We start from the raw sequence: 17,762 nt of genomic DNA, 5'->3' as shown, positions 1-17,762 counted from the left end.
TCAACCTTTGTATGCAAGTAAAGTGCATGTCTGATAAATTTAAAAAAAGTCAAGACAGGCCTGAAAGAAACAGAACATTTTGTCGATAAACTTTTAAAATGCCGACAACAAAAAAATATGCTCGACAAGGTGAGATCTTTTTGTGCCGGTAAACTCAATTATGCAAGAAATGCTTGTGGAGCAAATATTGATACAGTAAAATAACCATCATATGGAACTAAACATGGAGTCACGCTGTGACGTGGTGTCTGGTCCTCCCGCTACAACTCAGGATAACATGCAGTTTATTAGGCTACAGATTAAATAAATGATGATGAACTTCACAGGGGGGTGAAAGTGAAAAGGTGATGAGTCCTTTCCAATAAATATCGAGGGTCTTATTCTGGTGACATGATGATCGATGCTTGACTGCCGTTTGATACATTTTGTCCATAATAATCTTATAATTATCTAGTTTTCCATCCAATTGGCGACACATTTTCATGCGAATATTCTAGAATCCGCATAGAGAAAATACGCGCATTTTCCCCACCGTCGCTGTGTTTCCACCTAACTGACTCGTTGCAGATAAAAAAAATGAGTGCGTGATGACGTAAGGCACACAAAAATTTACTTTTTCACTGTCACGTTTAGTGTCGCTCGTTGTCGCCAGTGAGGTGATTATTGCGCACACCTGTCACCATGGTTCCCGCGCACCTGCGCCTCATGAGACTCACCTGGACCTGTATCTCTTCTATGATGTCCATCCCTCTACCCGTCTCTCCCTCAGGTTCGTTTCCCCAGTCAGACTTGTTGTTATCTTCCTGTTCTTATGTCCAGACGTTGTTCCTGGTTTGTTTTCATGTTTATTTATTATTAAATCCACACCCCGTACTTGCTTCTCGTCTCCCAGCGTCTGTGTTAACATTCGCTAAAATGTATGTGCCAAATATATATTTTTTTAAAGTTAAATGCGTTTCCATGGCATTTTCAACTCTATCGACAGTTTTGTCACAAAAAAATGGTTGTGTTAAATTTCAAATGTGCCTACTCTGGTCTTGGCAGTGCGCTCCAGCTGTGCAGGTAGGATGTGTGGGTAGCCTGGTCACTAGTAGTTCACTATATAGGGAATAGGGCTCTGGTCACTAGTAGTTCACTATATAGGGAATAGGGCTCTGGTCACTAGTAGTTCACTATATAGGGAATAGGGCTCTGGTCACTAGTAGTTCACTATATAGGGAATAGGGCTCTGGTCACTAGTAGTTCACTATATAGGGAATAGGGCCCTGGTCACTAGTAGTGCACTATATAGGGAATAGGGCTCTGGTTACTAGTAGTTCACTATATAGGGAATAGGGCCCTGGTCACTAGTAGTTCACTATATAGGGAATAGGGCTCTGGCCACTAGTAGTTCACTGTATAGGGAATAGGACTCTGGTCACTAGTAGTTCACTATATAGGGAATAGGGCTCTGGTCACTAGTAGTGCACTATATAGGGAATAGGGCTCTGGTCACTAGTAGTTCACTATATAGGGAATAGGGCTCTGGTCACTAGTAGTTCACTATATAGGGAATAGGGCTCTGGTCACTAGTAGTTCATTATATAGGGAATAGGGCTCTGGTCACTAGTAGTTCACTATATAGGGAATAGGGCTCTGGTCACTAGTAGTTCACTATATAGGGAATAGGGCCCTGGTCACTAGTAGTTCACTATATAGGGAATAGGGCTCTGGTCACTAGTAGTTCACTATATAGGGAATAGGGCTCTGGTCACTAGTAGTTCACTATATAGGGAATAGGGCTCTGGTCACTAGTAGTTCACTGTATAGGGAATAGGGCTCAGGTCACTAGTAGTTCACTGTATAGGGAATATGACTCTGGTCACTAGTAGTGCACTATATAGGGAATAGGGCTCTGGTCACTAGTAGTTCACTATATAGGGAATAGGGCTCTGGTCACTAGTAGTTCACTGTATAGGGAATAGGACTCTGGTCACTAGTAGTGCACTATATAGGGAATAGGGCTCTGGTTACTAGTAGTTCACTATATTGGGAATAGGGCCCTGGTCACTAGTAGTTCACTATATAGGGAATAGGGCTCTGGTCACTAGTAGTTCACTATATAGGGAATAGGACTCTGGTCACTAGTAGTTCACTATATAGGGAATAGGGCTCTGGTCACTAGTAGTGCACTATATAGAGAATAGGCTACCATTTGGGATATAGGCTTCATGTGTTATTCATGAGATTCAACATATCCTCCCTCCCTCCCTCCCTCCCTCCCTCCCTCCCTCCCTCCCTCCCTCCCTCCCTCCCTCCCTCCCTCCCTCCCTCCCTCCCTCCCTCCCTCCCTCCCTCCCTCCCTCCCTCCCCTCCTCTGCCCCTCCCACCCACCCTCCCTCCCCTCCTCTGCCCCTCCCTCCCTCCCTCCTTTCCATTTCAGTTCTAAAGAGCCTTTCCAGAAAATGACCACAAAAACCACCACCACCAACATGAACCCAAAAGCACTTAGCTGAAGCCCGATTCCTCTCTGTTTACACAAATGTGTCAAATCTAATCATTACACACACACACACACACACACACACACACACACACACACACACACACACACACACACACACACACACACACACACACACACACACTACACACACACACACACACACACACACACACACACACACATAAATCAAATCATAATTTTGAGGCTCTTTCTATGTTTTAGGGAGTAGTTCAGCTTTAATATTGCAGATATATTGTGGCTTCCTTCAATGTAATTGTCTGCATCATTTCCAATCCCCCATGTATATTTTGTGAATATACTGTATATACACTACATGACCAAAAGTATGTGGACACCTGCTCGTCGAACATCTCATTCCAAAATCATGGATATTAATATGGAGTTGGCCCCCCTTTGCTGCTATAACAGCCTCCACTCTTCTGGGAAGGCTTTCCACTAGATGTTGGAACATTGCTGCGGGGACTTGCTTCCATTCAGCCACAAGAGCATTAGTGAGGTTGGGCACTGATGTTGGGCGATTAGGCCTGGCTCACAGTGGGGTTCCAATTCATCCCAAAGGTGTTCGATGGGGTTGAGGTCAGGGCTCTGTGCAGGCCAGTCAAGTTCTTCCACACCGATCATGACAAACCCTTTCTGTATGGACCTCGCTTTGTGCGAGCAGGAATTGTCAGGCTGAAACAGGAAAGGGCCTTCTCCAAACTGTTGCCACAAAGTTGGAAGCACAGAATCGTCTAGAACGTCATTGTTATGCTATAGCGTTAAGATTTCCCTTCACTGGAACTAAGGGGCCTGAACCATGAAAAAACAGACCCAGTCCATTATGCCTCCTCCACCAAACTTTACAGTTGGCACTATGCATTGGAGCAAGTAGCGTTCTCCTGGTATCCGCCAAACCCAGATTTATCTGTCGTACTGCCAGATGGTGAAACGTGATTCATAACTCCAGAGAACGCGTTTCCACTGCTCCAGAGACGAATGGCGGCGAGCTTTACACCACTCCAGTTGACGCTTGGCATTTCACATGATGATTTTAGGCTTGTGTGCGGCTGCTCGGACACGGAAACCCATTTCATGAAGCCCCCAGACGAACAGTTCCTGTGCTGATCGTTGTTTCCAGAGGCAGTTTGGAACTCGGTAGCGAATGTTGCAACTGAGGACAGACGATTTTTACCCACTACGCGCTTCAGCACCTCGGCGGTCCCGTTCTGTGAGCTCGTGTGGCCTACCACTTTGTTGCTGAGCCGTTGTTGCTCCTGGACGTTTCCACTTCACAATAACAGCACTTACAGTTGAACGTGGCAACTCTAGCAGAGCAGACATTTTACAAAACTGACTTGTCGGAAAGGTGGCATCCTATGACGGTGCCACGTTGAAAGTCACTGAGCTCTTCAGTAAGGCCATTCTACTGCGGGTGTGACAGAAATAGCCAAATCCACTAATTTGCAGGGGTGTCCACATTCTGCTGTGAAGGGGTGTCCACATACTGCTGTATATATAGTGTATGAAGGGGTGTCCACATACTGCTGTATATATAGTGTATGAAGGGGTGTCCACATACTGCTGTGTATATAGTGTATGAAGGGGTGTCCACATACTGCTGTATATATAGTGTATGAAGGGGTGTCCACATACTGCTGTATATATAGTGTATGAAGGGGTGTCCACATACTGCTGTATATATAGTGTATGAAGGGGTGTCCACATACTGCTGTATATATAGTATATGAAGGGGTGTCCACATACTGCTGTATATATAGTGTATGAAGGGGTGTCCACATACTGCTGTATATATAGTGTATGAAGGGGTGTCCACATACTGCTGTATATATAGAGTATGAAGGGGTGTCCACATACTGCTGTATATATAGAGTATGAAGGGGTGTCCTCATACTGCTGTATATATAGTGTATGAAGGGGTGTCCACATAGTGCTGTATATATAGTGTATGAAGGGGTGTCCACATAGTGCTGTATATATAGTGTATGAAGGGGTGTCCACATAGTGCTGTATATATAGTGTATGAAGGGGTGTCCACATAGTGCTGTATATATAGTGTATGAAGGGGTGTCCACATACTGCTGTATATATAGTGTATGAAGGGGTGTCCACATTCTGCTGTATATATAGTGTATGAAGGGGTGTCCTCATACTGCTGTATATATAGTGTATGAAGGGGTGTCCTCATACTGCTGTATATATAGTGTATGAAGGGGTGTCCACATACTGCTGTATATATAGTGTATGAAGGGGTGTCCACATACTGCTGTATATATAGTGTATGAAGGGGTGTCCACATTCTGCTGTATATATAGTGTATGAAGGGGTGTCCACATACTGCTGTATATATAGTGTATGAAGGGGTGTCCACATACTGCTGTATATATAGTGTATGAAGGGGTGTCCACATACTGCTGTATATATAGTGTATGAAGGGGTGTCCACATACTGCTGTATATATAGTGTATGAAGGGGTGTCCACATTCTGCTGTATATATAGTGTATGAAGGGGTGTCCACATACTGCTGTATATATAGTGTATGAAGGGGTGTCCACATACTGCTGTATATATAGTGTATGAAGGGGTGTCCACATACTGCTGTATATATAGTGTAAATGTCTCACTAGGTCAGGATATTAAACCTCCTCCATGTATATCTCACTAGGTCAGGATATTAAACCTCCATGTATATCTCACTAGGTCAGGGTATTAAACCTCCTCCATGTATATCTCACTAGGTCAGGATATTAAACCTCCATGTATATCTCACTAGGTCAGGATATTAAACCTCCTCCATGTATATCTCACTAGGTCAGGATATTAAACCTCCTCCATGTATATCTCACTAGGTCAGGATATTAAACCTCCTCCATGTATATCTCACTAGGTCAGGATATTAAACCTCCTCCATGTATATCTCACTAGGTCAGGATATTAAACCTCCTCCATGTATATCTCACTAGGTCAGGATATTAAACCTCCTCCATGTATATCTCACTAGGTCAGGATATTAAACCTCCATGTATATCTCACTAGGTCAGGATATTAAACCTCCTCCATGTATATCTCACTAGGTCAGGATATTAAACCTCCTCCATGTATATCTCACTAGGTCAGGATATTAAACCTCCTCCATGTATATCTCACTAGGTCAGGATATTAAACCTCCTCCATGTATATCTCACTAGGTCAGGATATTAAACCTCCTCCATGTATATCTCACTAGGTCAGGGTATTAAACCTCCTCCATGTATATCTCACTAGGTTAGGATATTAAACCTCGTCCATGTATCTCTCACTAGGTCAGGATATTAAACCTCCTCCATGTATATCTCACTAGGTCAGGATATTAAACCTCCTCCATGTATATCTCACTAGGTCAGGGTATTAAACCTCCTCCATGTATATCTCACTAGGTCAGGATATTAAACCTCCTCCATGTATATCTCACTAGGTCAGGATATTAAACTTCCTCCATGTGTATCTCACTAGGTCAGGATATTAAACCTCCATGTATATCTCACTAGGTCAGGATATTAAACCTCCATGTATATCTCACTAGGTCAGGATATTAAACCTCCTCCATGTATATCTCACTAGGTCAGGATATTAAACCTCGTCCATGTATCTCTCACTAGGTCAGGATATTAAACCTCCTCCGTGTATATCTCACTAGGTCAGGATATTAAACCTCCTCCGTGTATATCTCACTAGGTCAGGATATTAAACCTCCATGTATATCTCACTAGGTCAGGATATTAAACCTCCTCCATGTATATCTCACTAGGTCAGGATATTAAACCTCCTCCATGTATATCTCACTAGATCAGGATATTAAACCTCCATGTATATCTCACTAGGTCAGGATATTAAACCTCCTCCATGTATATCTCACTAGGTCAGGATATTAAACCTCCTCCATGTGTATATCACTAGGTCAGGATATTAAACCTCCTCCATGTATATCTCACTAGGTCAGGATATTAAACCTCCATGTATATCTCACTAGGTCAGGATATTAAACCTCCTCCATGTATATCTCACTAGGTCAGGATATTAAACCTCACTAGGTCAGTGAGATATACATGGAGGAGGTTTAATATCCTGACCTAGTGAGATATACATGGACGCCTAGGTACCATTTAAGATACACCCTTCATGTGTTATTCATGAGATTCAACATATCCCCTCCCTCCCTCCCCTCCTCTGCCCCTCCCACCCTCCCTCCCTCTCACCCTCCCTCCTCCCCTCCCTCCCTCTCACCCTCCCCTCCTCTGCCCCTCCCTCCCTCCCTCCCTCCCTCCCTCCCTCCCTCCCTCCCTCCCTCCCTCCCTCCCTCCCTCCCTCCCCTCCTCTGCCCCTCCCACCCACGCTCCCTCCCCTCCTCTGCCCCTCCCTCCCTCCCTCCTTTCCATTTCAGTTCTAAAGAGCCTTTCCAGAAAATGACCACAAAAACTACCACCAACAACAACATGAATCCAAAAGCACTTAGCTGAAGCCCGATTCCTCTCTGTTTACACAAATGTGTCAAATCTAATCATCACTACACACACACACACACACTACACACACACACACACACACACACACACACACACACACACTATACACACACACTACACACACACACTACACACACACACACACACCCACACACACTATACACACACACCCACACACACTATACACATACACTACACACACTATACACACACACTACACACACACTACACACACACACACACTACACACACACACACTACACACACACGCACTACACACACACACACACACACACACTACACACACACACACACACACACACACACACACACACACACACTACACACACACACACACACACACTACACACACACACACACACTACACACACTACACACACACACACACACACACACACACACACACACACACACACACACACACACACACACACACATAAATCAAATCATAATTTTGAGTTTCTTTTTCCCCTCCAGTCTGATGTGTTCTGTCTGAACAGCCAATGACAGAATGACACATGATGAACTGGAACTGATAGACCATAGACACCATGCTGTTGTCACGGAGACGCCCCGCTGTCGTCACGGAGACGTCCCGCTGTCGTCACGGAGACACCCCACTGTCGTCACGGAGACCCCCCGCTGTCGTCACGGAGACGCCCCGCTGACGTCCCCCTGACGTCACGGAGACGCCCCGCTGTCGTCACGGAGACGTCCCGCTATCGTCACGGAGACGCCCCGCTGTCGTCACGTAGACGCCCTGCTGACGTCCCCCTGACGTCACGGAGACACCCCCCTGACGTCACGGAGACGCCCCGCTGTCGTCACGGAGACGTCCCGCTGTCGTCACGTAGACGCCCCGCTGTCGTCACGGAGACGCCCCGCTGTCGTCACGGAGACGCCCCGCTGTCGTCACGGAGACGCCCCGCTGTCGTCACGGAGACGCCCCGCTGTCGTCACGGAGACGCCCCGCTGTCGTCACGGAGACGCCCCCCTGATGTCACGGAGACGCCCCCCTGATGTCACGGAGACGCCCCCCTGATGTCACGGAGACGCCCCCCTGTCGTCACGGAGACGCCCTACTCAACCAGCTCTCACAGTCTCACGGCAGAATTAGACGTTCACCCATGTTTCTCAAACGTCAAATTTCAAAGTTGTTCCAAATGTCAAATGCCTAAGTGTTTAAGGTTAAGTTTAGGTATTCGCTCCACATTTATACGGTTAGGGTTCAGTTAAGGCATTAAGTGGTTAAGTTTAGGTATTCGCTCCACATTTATACGGTTAGGGTTCAGTTAAGGCATTAAGTGGTTAAGTTTAGGTATTCGCTCCACATTTATACGGTTAGGGTTCAGTTAAGGCATTAAGTGGTTAAGTTTAGGTATTCGCTCCACATTTATACGGTTAGGGTTCAGTTAAGGCATTAAGTGGTTAAGTTTAGGTATTCGCTCCACATTTATACGGTTAGGGTTCAGTTAAGGCATTAAGTGGTTAAGTTTAGGTATTCGCTCCACATTTATACGGTTAGGGTTCAGTTAAGGCATTAAGTGGTTAAGTTTAGGTATTCGCTCCACATTTATACGGTTAGGGTTCAGTTAAGGCATTAAGTGGTTAAGTTTAGGTATTCGCTCCACATTTATACGGTTAGGGTTCAGTTAAGGCATTAAGTGGTTAAGTTTAGGTATTCGCTCCACATTTATACGGTTAGGGTTCAGTTAAGGCATTAAGTGGTTAAGTTTAGGTATTCGCTCCACATTTATACGGTTAGGGTTCAGTTAAGGCATTAAGTGGTTAAGTTTAGGTATTCGCTCCACATTTATACGGTTAGGGTTCAGTTAAGGCATTAAGTGGTTAAGTTTGACGTCAACATCTGACTTTGGTTCTAAAGGTTGCATGGTTGAATCCAGCCACAGAAAGTTGTTTTTGATATTTTGTTTAAAGCCTATCCCAAACCTTAACCCTTATCCTTAACCATTCAGAGTTAATGACTAACCTTAACCATTACCTTAACCATTCAGAATTAATGACTAACCTTAACCCTTACCTTAACCATTCAGAGTTAATGCCAAACCTTAACCCTTATCCTTAACCATTCAGAGTTAATGACTAACCTTAACCATTACCTTAACCATTCAGAATTAATGACTAACCTTAACCCTTACCTTAACCATTCAGAGTTAATGCCAAACCTTAACCCTTATCCTTAACCATTCAGAGTTAATGACTAACCTTAACCATTACCTTAACCATTCAGAATTAATGACTAACCTTAACCCTTACCTTAACCATTCAGAGTTAATGCCTAACCTTAACCCTTACCTTAACCCTTCAGAGTTAATGCCTAACCTTAACCATTCAGAGTTAATGACTAACCTTAAATACATTCTGTTTGGAACAACTTCGGAATTTGAGATTTGAGAAACACGGATAAACGTCTAATTCTGATGTGAGACTGAGAGCTTGTTGCATAATGGTGTGTGTGTGTGTGTGTGTTATTTGTGAGACGTCCCCCCACAACAACAAACGACTTTAATTCAGACAGAGCACAGTGCCACATTATATGGCAACCACTGTGTGTGTGTGTGAGAGAGAGAGAAAGAGAGAGGGTGTGTGTGTGTGAGAGAGAGAGCAGGGAGAGGGTGTGTGTGAGAGAGCAGGGAGAGAGAGAGAGGGTGTGTGTGTGAGAGAGAGAGAGCAGGGAGAAAGATAGAGGGTGTGTGTGTGTGATTCTGCCTTCTACTTGTGTCTCTCTCTCTCAATTATACATGTCAGTAGAACTCCAATCTAATGGAACATGATGATCCACATGGAGGCAGATGCCAGGATCCATGGTGGAGCCGCCTGGTCCCTTCAGACTGTTATAATGGACCTGAATGGTCTGTGTGTGTGTGTGTGTGTGTGTGTGTGTGTGTGTGTGAGAGAGAGAGAGAGAGAGAGAGAGAGAGAGAGAGAGAGAGAGAGAGAGAGAGAGAGAGAGAGAGAGAGAGAGAGAGAGAGAGAGAGAGAGAGAGAGAGAGAGAGAGAGAGAGAGAGAGAGAGAGAGAGAGAGAGAGAGAGAGAGAGAGAGAGAGAGAGAGAGAGAGAGAGAGAGAGAGAGAATGCTTATTTATTTTAACTTGTGTGCTTTAACCATTTGTACATTGTTACAACACTGTGTATATATAATATAACATTTGTAATGTCTTTATTGTTTTGAAACTTCTGTATGTGTAATGTTTACTGTTAATTTGTATTGTTTATTTCACTTTTGTATAATATCTACCTCACTTGCTTTGGCAATGTTAACACATGTTTCCCATGCCAATAAAGCCCCTTGAATTGAATTGAAAAATTGAGAGAGAGAGAGAGAGAGAGAGAGAGAGAGAGAGAGAGAGAGAGAGAGAGAGAGAGAGAGAGAGAGAGAGAGAGAGAGAGAGAGAGAGAGAGAGAGAGAGAGAGAGCCTGGTCACTTCAGACTGTTATAATGGACTTGAATGGTCTGTGTGTGTGTGTGTGAGAGAGAGAGAGAGACACCCAGCCTGGTCACTTCAGACTGTCATAATGGACTTTAATAGTAGAGGTTTAATAGGGCCGATCGATGGGAGGATCCGAGGGTCCCAAATGGCTCCCTATTCCCTATGGGCCCTAGTCAAATGTAGTGCACTATGGAGGGAAGCATCCTGTGTCTGATTGCTGGCTGGCTCTCTCTCTGGTCCCTCTGAGGGTGATTGCAGTGAAGAGAAGTAATAATCTGATATCATTATGGTCGATGGATACATGGCTCATCCATAACTGCTGCACTGTGTGTGTGTGTGTGTGTGTGTGTGTATGAGAGAGAAAGAGAGATAGACATAGATAGAGAGTGAGGGTATGTCAAGCGCGCGCACACACACACACACACACACACACACACACACACACACACACACACACACACACACTCACCGCCACTTTCCAGGTTTTATAGACTCTCTCCAACCTCCTACTTCCCCTCCTGTTGAGAGTGGTTTTCTCTTTTCTGTCTGTCTTCTCCTGTTGCATCACTTTCCTCCCCATCCCCATATCCCTCTCTTCTCCCCATCCCCATATCCCTCTCTTCTCTTCCTCTGTTCCAGTCTGTCTCTCTCCTCCTCTGTCCTCCTCTGTCCCAGTCTGTCTCTCTCCTCCTCTCTTCCTCTGTCCTCCTCTGTCCCAGTATCCCTCTCTCCCCCTCTGTCCTCCTCTGTCCCAGTATCCCTCTCTCCTCTGTCCTCCTCTGTCCCAGTATCCCTCTCTCCTCCTCTGTCCCAGTATCCCTCTCTCCTCCTCTGGCCCAGTATCCATCTCTCCTCCTCTCCTCCTCTGTCCTCCCCTGTCCCAGTATCCCTCTCTCCTCCTCTGTAGCTCTCCTCCTCTGTTGCTCTCTTCCTCTCGTCCTCTGTCCCAGCCCGTCCATCCCTGTGTGTTGAGATGTCGTCCCTACTGAGGAAGGAGATGCAGAGAATGTTGTTTAGACCTGAAGGACAGAAACTACAGAAGTTTATAGAGATACATGAAGCAACACCGGGAAGACATTTTCTCTGCGTTTACGGTAAAAATCAGCCTTGTCTGTTTCATTTGTTTGGTTTTATTGTTCATTTATTTATTCAATCTTCTTGCTTAATTTTTTATTTTGTACGATTCTCTCCTTCTATTTCTCTGTCTAAATGATGTTCTGTCTGTTTTCGGTGTGGTTTTTCTTCTTTGTAATGCTGGATTGATGGTCCCGTGTGGCTCAGTGGGTAGAGCAGGATGCTTGTAGCGCCGGGGTTGTGGGTTCAATCCCCACGTGGGACCAAATCTCTTTCTAAATGATGTTCTGTGTTTTTCCCCCCTGTGGTTTTTCTTCCGTTTTCTTCTGTTCTTACCTTCCTTTCGTCTCTGACGCAGAGATGACGATGTTTCTGTGTAATCTGTTTTAGATCTGCTTGTTCTTTTTTAATGATTGATGGATTGATGGGTTTTTATCAAAGACCTCGGGGAAGTCTGTTGATGAGGAGGTTACTAGGGTCATATAACACACTACATCTGCACTGTAAAATAGGCTTTAATAGTTTGTAAGTGGATTCAGTCCGTGAACGTCACCAAAAGAGGAGTGTTACTCGCTAATTGAATTTCCAATGCTGCATAACATCCGTTGTCCTCGGGAAAACGGCATCCCTATTGGAACAATGCATTTTGTCCCCTATTGGAACAATGCATTTTGTCCCCTATTGGAACAATGCATTTTGTCCCCTATTGGAACAATGCATTTTGTCCCCTATTGGAACAATGCATTTTGTCCCCTATTGGAACAATGCATTTTGTCCCCTATTGGAACAATGCATTTTGTCCCCTATTGGAACAATGCATTTTGTCCCCTATTGGAACAATGCATTTAGTCCCCTATTGGAACAATGCATTTTGTCCCCTATTGGAACAATGCATTTTGTCCCCTATTGGAACAATGCATTTTGTCCCCTATTGGAACAATGCATTTTGTCCCCTATTGGAACAATGCATTTTGTCCCCTATTGGAACAATGCATTTTGTCCCCTATTGGAACAATGCATTTTGTCCCCTATTGGAACAATGCATTTTGTCCCCTATTGGGAAAAGACGACATTAATTTTTGCTTGAGAAAACTGCTTGACTTTTCCTTTCCGAAAACATAATCGTTGTCCTCTGGTCCACAGTGACCAAGACCAAAGAGGTGCAGCTGTGTGTGGTGAGATCTCAGAAATCACTGTATTCTGGATCAAACAAGTTGCAGAATTCCCAGAAATCCCAGAATTCCGGATCGAAAAAGAAGCTGAAGTCTCAGTTTTGCCTGAGTTCCTGCTTGGAGGACTCCTACCTGAGGACGGAAGTTTGGCTCCTGCAGGACCTCACCCTGCTGGACGGCCGGGATCCGGACGTGGTAAGGAACATCATTCTCACATTTTGCATGACATCATTGTTTACATTTAAGTGTTGACTCTAGGGGCTGCCATGATTCTGTCCTCACTGCATGGTGAACAGGTGTTCCATTGCAACCTTTGCTGTGTCACACCCTCTTCTTCTAGTCCCCCTTTGATGACCTCACCTTTCTTCTTTCCCCACCCCCCTGTAGGACGACCCGTGTTTCCTGATGCACTTCTCCACTGTGCGGTCGGTGACGGCCTTCAGCTGCAGCGCCAAGTACTGCATGGCGCGGGCCCTGGTTGCCCTGAGCGACAAGCACTGCGGGCGACCTTTGACTCTGGTGAACTATGACCTGGCCTACATCAGCTCGTCGTCTATATATTTGAACAGAGGAGACTGTGTGGTGCTGATGCAGATATGTTTCTACGCTGCTAACCTGGTGTGTCTGTCCTTGTGCCCTGTACCTCTGGACTGAGAGAGATATTTGTATTTATTATGGATCCCCAAGGCAGCAGCTACTCTCCCTGGGGTGCGGCAAAATGAAGGCAGTTATACCATTTTAGAGAGAGAGAGACTGAGTGTTTTTTTTAAACCTTTATTTAACTAGGCAAGTCAGTTAAGAACAAATTCTTATTTTTAGTGACGGCCTAGGAACAGTGGGTTAACTGCCTTGTTCAGGGGCAGAACGACAGATTTTTACCTTGTCAGCTCGGTGATTCAATTTTGCAACCTTTCGGTTACTAGTCCAACGCGCTAACCACTAGGCTACCTGCTGGTTACTAGTCCACCGCGCTAACCACTAGGCTACCTGCTGGTTACTAGTCCAACGCTCTAACCACTAGGCTACCTGCTGGTTACTAGTCCAACGCGCTAACCACTAGGCTACCTGCTGGTTACTAGTCCAACGCGCTAACCACTAGGCTACCTGCCGTGTGTGTGAGTGAATCATAGGCTCGATTATGTATCAACAATACACTATTTAAAATGATTGTCTTTCCAGATTTCTAAGTCTCTGTGTTGCATGTACTAGTAAACCTTTTGTCTCTGTTCTGATTCTGAACGTTATAACACTGTTCCCTAAGCATGTGAAATGATTCAAGATAATAATCTGAATAAAATGTAACAACTTTCCTTTTGTCTTCTTATGTTGTCATTCCATCAGTTTGAGAAGTTTTTTCATAATTTTTCTCTTTCAAATATCTTCCGTAGATGGCAGCAGCAAAACTAAATCAATAAACTCTGACATCTTACGGTTATTTTTGATGATTTTTGATCAAATCAAAGACAGTACAGTATAAAAACGACCAAATCAAAGACAGTACAGTATAAAGATGACCAAATCAAAGACAGTACAGTATAAAGACGACCAAATCAAAGACAGTACAGTATAAAGATGACCAAATCAAAGACAGTACAGTATAAAGACGACCAAATCAAAGACAGTACAGTATAAAGATGACCAAATCAAAGACAGTACAGCATAAAGACGACCAAATCAAAGACAGTACAGTATAAAGATGACCAAATCAAAGACAGTACAGTATAAAGACGACCAAATCAAAGACAGTACAGTATAAAGATGACCAAATCAAAGACAGTACAGTATAAAGACGACCAAATCAAAGACAGTACAGTATAAAGATGACCAAATCAAAGACAGTACAGTATAAAGACGACCAAATCAAAGACAGTACAGTATAAAGATGACCAAATCAAAGACAGTACAGTATAAAGACGACCAAATCAAAGACAGTACAGTATAAAGATGACCAAATCAAAGACAGTACAGTATAAAGATGACCAAATCAAAGACAGTACGGTATAAAGATGACCGAATCAAAGACAGTACAGTATAAAGACGACCAAATCAAAGATAGTACAGTATAAAGATGACCGAATCAAAGACAGTACAGTATAAAGACGACCAAATCAAAGACAGTACAGTATAAAGATGACCAAATCAAAGACAATACAGTATAAAGATGACCAAATCAAAGACAGTACAGTATAAAGACGGCCAAATCAAAGATAGTACAGTATAAAGACGACCAAATCAAAGATAGTACAGTATAAAGACGACCGAATCAAAGACAGTACAGTATAAAGACGACCAAATCAAAGACAGTACAGTATAAAGATGACCAAATCAAAGACAGTACAGTATAAAGACGACCAAATCAAAGACAGTACAGTATAAAGACGACCAAATCAAAGATAGTACAGTATAAAGACGACCAAATCAAAGATAGTACAGTATAAAGATGACCGAATCAAAGACAGTACGGTATAAAGACGACCAAATCAAAGACAGTACAGTATAAAGATGACCAAATCAAAGACAATACAGTATAAAGATAGGCTGAAAGTGTTTCTCCAACAGAAATCCCCGATCACAGTTGTAGGCGATGTCATGGCGACGCTGGCTAGCTAAGCTCATGCGCAGAAACACGTCATCGGGTCTAACGGTCGTCTCCCGCCAAATTGCGCATGTGCAAGCCGTCGAAAACACTCCTTGACTTTCACGAGGTGGTAGTAACAACATGTTCACAACTACTTTAAGACGTTGGCTCTAATCTAGGCTGTGCCTTTCGATTTCGAGAAAATGAACAACTATTGAAGAATCTTTCACTTCTCTCATGGATTTCTCAAACCCCGGCCTGGTCTGTTTCGCGATTTTGCTCCTCTGGGTCTATGACCAAATGACTCTATGACCAAATTGCCTGATCTAAAAAAACAACAACTAGAAAACACATTGTTTAATATTTACAGCTACATTATTACAATTATTACAACACTTCAAATAAATGAATTTAAAAAAAGGTATCAAATAAATTGGTACACTATGGGTATAAAATGGTTTAGAAAAGGTTTTCAACGACATTTGTCTGGATAGGCGCATGCGCAGGACCAGAGAACGGCAGTGTGCCTGGCGCCAAAATTCGAAAAGCCGAAAGTGTTTCTGTTGTTGACAGCACCACAACACTAGTTCTCCATATAGCGTTGTGGTTTTTTAGACGTTATTACAATATCGAAAAGGATTACTTTGGAAATAGTTTGGGAAAGGACAACGTAAAGATGCACATCAAATCTATTATCTTAGAAGGGTTCAAGTCCTACGCGCAGAGGACAGAAATCAACGGATTTGATCCGCTTTTCAACGCTATTACTGGACTCAACGGGAGTGGAAAATCCAACATTCTCGACTCGATATGCTTTCTATTGGGGATATCCAACTTGTCTCAGGTAATATGCTAACGTTACTTGTTCATTCATTCGCAGATTAGTGAGCTGAAGACATTTCCTTGAAGTTAGCTTGTTGTGTTAGCTAGCTAACGTTAGCTTACCGTGCCCAAGTTCATCGAGGGTTACAGTAACGTTAGTGGAGAAGCTAGCGATCTGTAACGTTACTTCCGTCTGATCTTAACTTATCTTCCAGGTGCGAGCGGCTAATCTCCAGGATTTGGTGTACAAGAACGGTCAGGCCGGCATCACCAAAGCCACGGTGTCCATAACATTCGACAACGCGAACAAGAGCCAGAGTCCTCTTGGATTTGAGACCCACGACGAAATCACGGTCACAAGACAGGTGAGTTGTTCTCCTCTATTCCTGTTTGTGGGAAGAGTAATGTTCCTTAATTAAAACATGTATGCCTTCCTCCAGCAGGTCCAAACTAAGGGATACTACTAACTAACTACAACTTGTGTCAAGTGGCCTGGTTGAACCTTTATGGCATAGATGGTAGCTACCGCGTTAGGTCTGAAAATAGTCCCAACTGTGACTGTTCTCCTTCCCAAAATCACTACACTAACTGTCCACTGACGGGATTTCTCAGCTGTATTGTTACTAGCCACTCAAACTAGTAATGCTTTTCACTGTGATGACGTCTCATGCGTTTCCTGTTTTTTTTCCACCTCAACCACGACACTGATGTTGACTGTTTACTAATGCATTATTATCTATTCCAACTAACGTTACTGCCTTTACTATGAACATATCTATTACTTTGCCATATCCTCTTGTTCTACTCACAGGTGGTGAGTAGCTGTTATTAGCCAATCAAACTGCTGCCGTTTACTGTAGAGAACGCTCTTAAAATGTTACTATTTTGGCGGAGTGGATTCTCACGTCTCTGTATCCTTCTCTAAATCCCAGGTGGTGATAGGTGGTAGGAACAAGTACCTGATCAACGGGGTAAATGCCAACAACACCCGGGTACAGGATCTGTTCTGCTCTGTAGGCCTCAACGTTAACAACCCCCACTTCCTCATCATGCAGGTAGGCGTTTGAACACCGCAAGTACCTGGGGTGTGTTCATTAGTCGCACACTGTAGCAAATCGTTTTGCAACAAACAAGAGATTCTATTGGGCAAATTGGGGTTCTGTTTTGGTTTCTAGTGAATAATACACTGCTGAATGTTGTTCCACCTGTTGATAAACAGCATATATTTATCATACTGTGGTACCACACGTTTTATACATAACTTGAATATTTCTTTTTATATCTTTCTCTTTACAATATTTCAGGGGAGAATCACCAAGGTTCTGAACATGAAACCGCCTGAGGTAAGTCTATATATACAGACACACTGTAGAATCAGGAAGTCTTGTAGCTACTTGAAGCTTCTGTAGTACACACTCAACCCCACACACACTTCCTGGGGAAAGACACACAAACACTCCTTTGCCCTCCTCTCTAACCCTCCTCTCTCCTCTAGATCCTAGCCATGATAGAGGAGGCAGCAGGAACCAGGATGTAACACTCTAACCCTCCTCTCTAACCCTCTCTCCTCCATAGCTCCTAGCCATGATAGAGGAGGCAGCAGGAACCAGGATGTAACACTCTAACCCTCCTCTCTA

The 17,762-nt window shown here is 43.9% G+C and overlaps 2 protein-coding genes across 3 annotated transcripts in view; both read left to right on the top strand.

The window, feature by feature from the left end:
• The first annotated feature begins 10,922 nt into the window (after nt 1–10,922).
• Nucleotides 10,923–14,035, top strand: exoc1l (exocyst complex component 1 like). Its single transcript, XM_071408285.1, has 3 exons — nt 10,923–11,573; nt 12,697–12,920; nt 13,113–14,035. Exons 1-3 carry the CDS (start codon nt 11,453–11,455, stop codon nt 13,377–13,379), a joined length of 612 nt encoding a protein of 203 aa, XP_071264386.1. The 5' UTR covers nt 10,923–11,452; the 3' UTR covers nt 13,380–14,035.
• A 1,318-nt stretch (nt 14,036–15,353) lies between these two features.
• smc2 (structural maintenance of chromosomes 2) overlaps nt 15,354–17,762 on the top strand; it is a 43,294-nt gene continuing 40,885 nt past the window's right edge. Inside the window, exons 1-4 of one of the 2 annotated variants that reach the window (XM_071408284.1) lie at nt 15,354–16,147; nt 16,341–16,490; nt 17,058–17,180; nt 17,430–17,468. In XM_071408284.1, coding sequence (XP_071264385.1) covers nt 15,980–16,147; nt 16,341–16,490; nt 17,058–17,180; nt 17,430–17,468 — 480 coding nt within the window. In that variant the 5' untranslated portion in view covers nt 15,354–15,979. The remainder of the gene's footprint in view (nt 16,148–16,340; nt 16,491–17,057; nt 17,181–17,429; nt 17,469–17,762) is intronic. The other variant, XM_071408283.1, reaches the window with a different exon arrangement.

The sequence above is a fragment of the Salvelinus alpinus genome, chromosome 6 (genome assembly GCF_045679555.1).
Source record: "Salvelinus alpinus chromosome 6, SLU_Salpinus.1, whole genome shotgun sequence".
Classification (NCBI taxonomy): Eukaryota; Metazoa; Chordata; class Actinopteri; order Salmoniformes; family Salmonidae; genus Salvelinus; species Salvelinus alpinus.
Note: the sequence above shows the minus strand (reverse complement) of the source record. Positions and strands in the feature narration are given on the sequence as shown.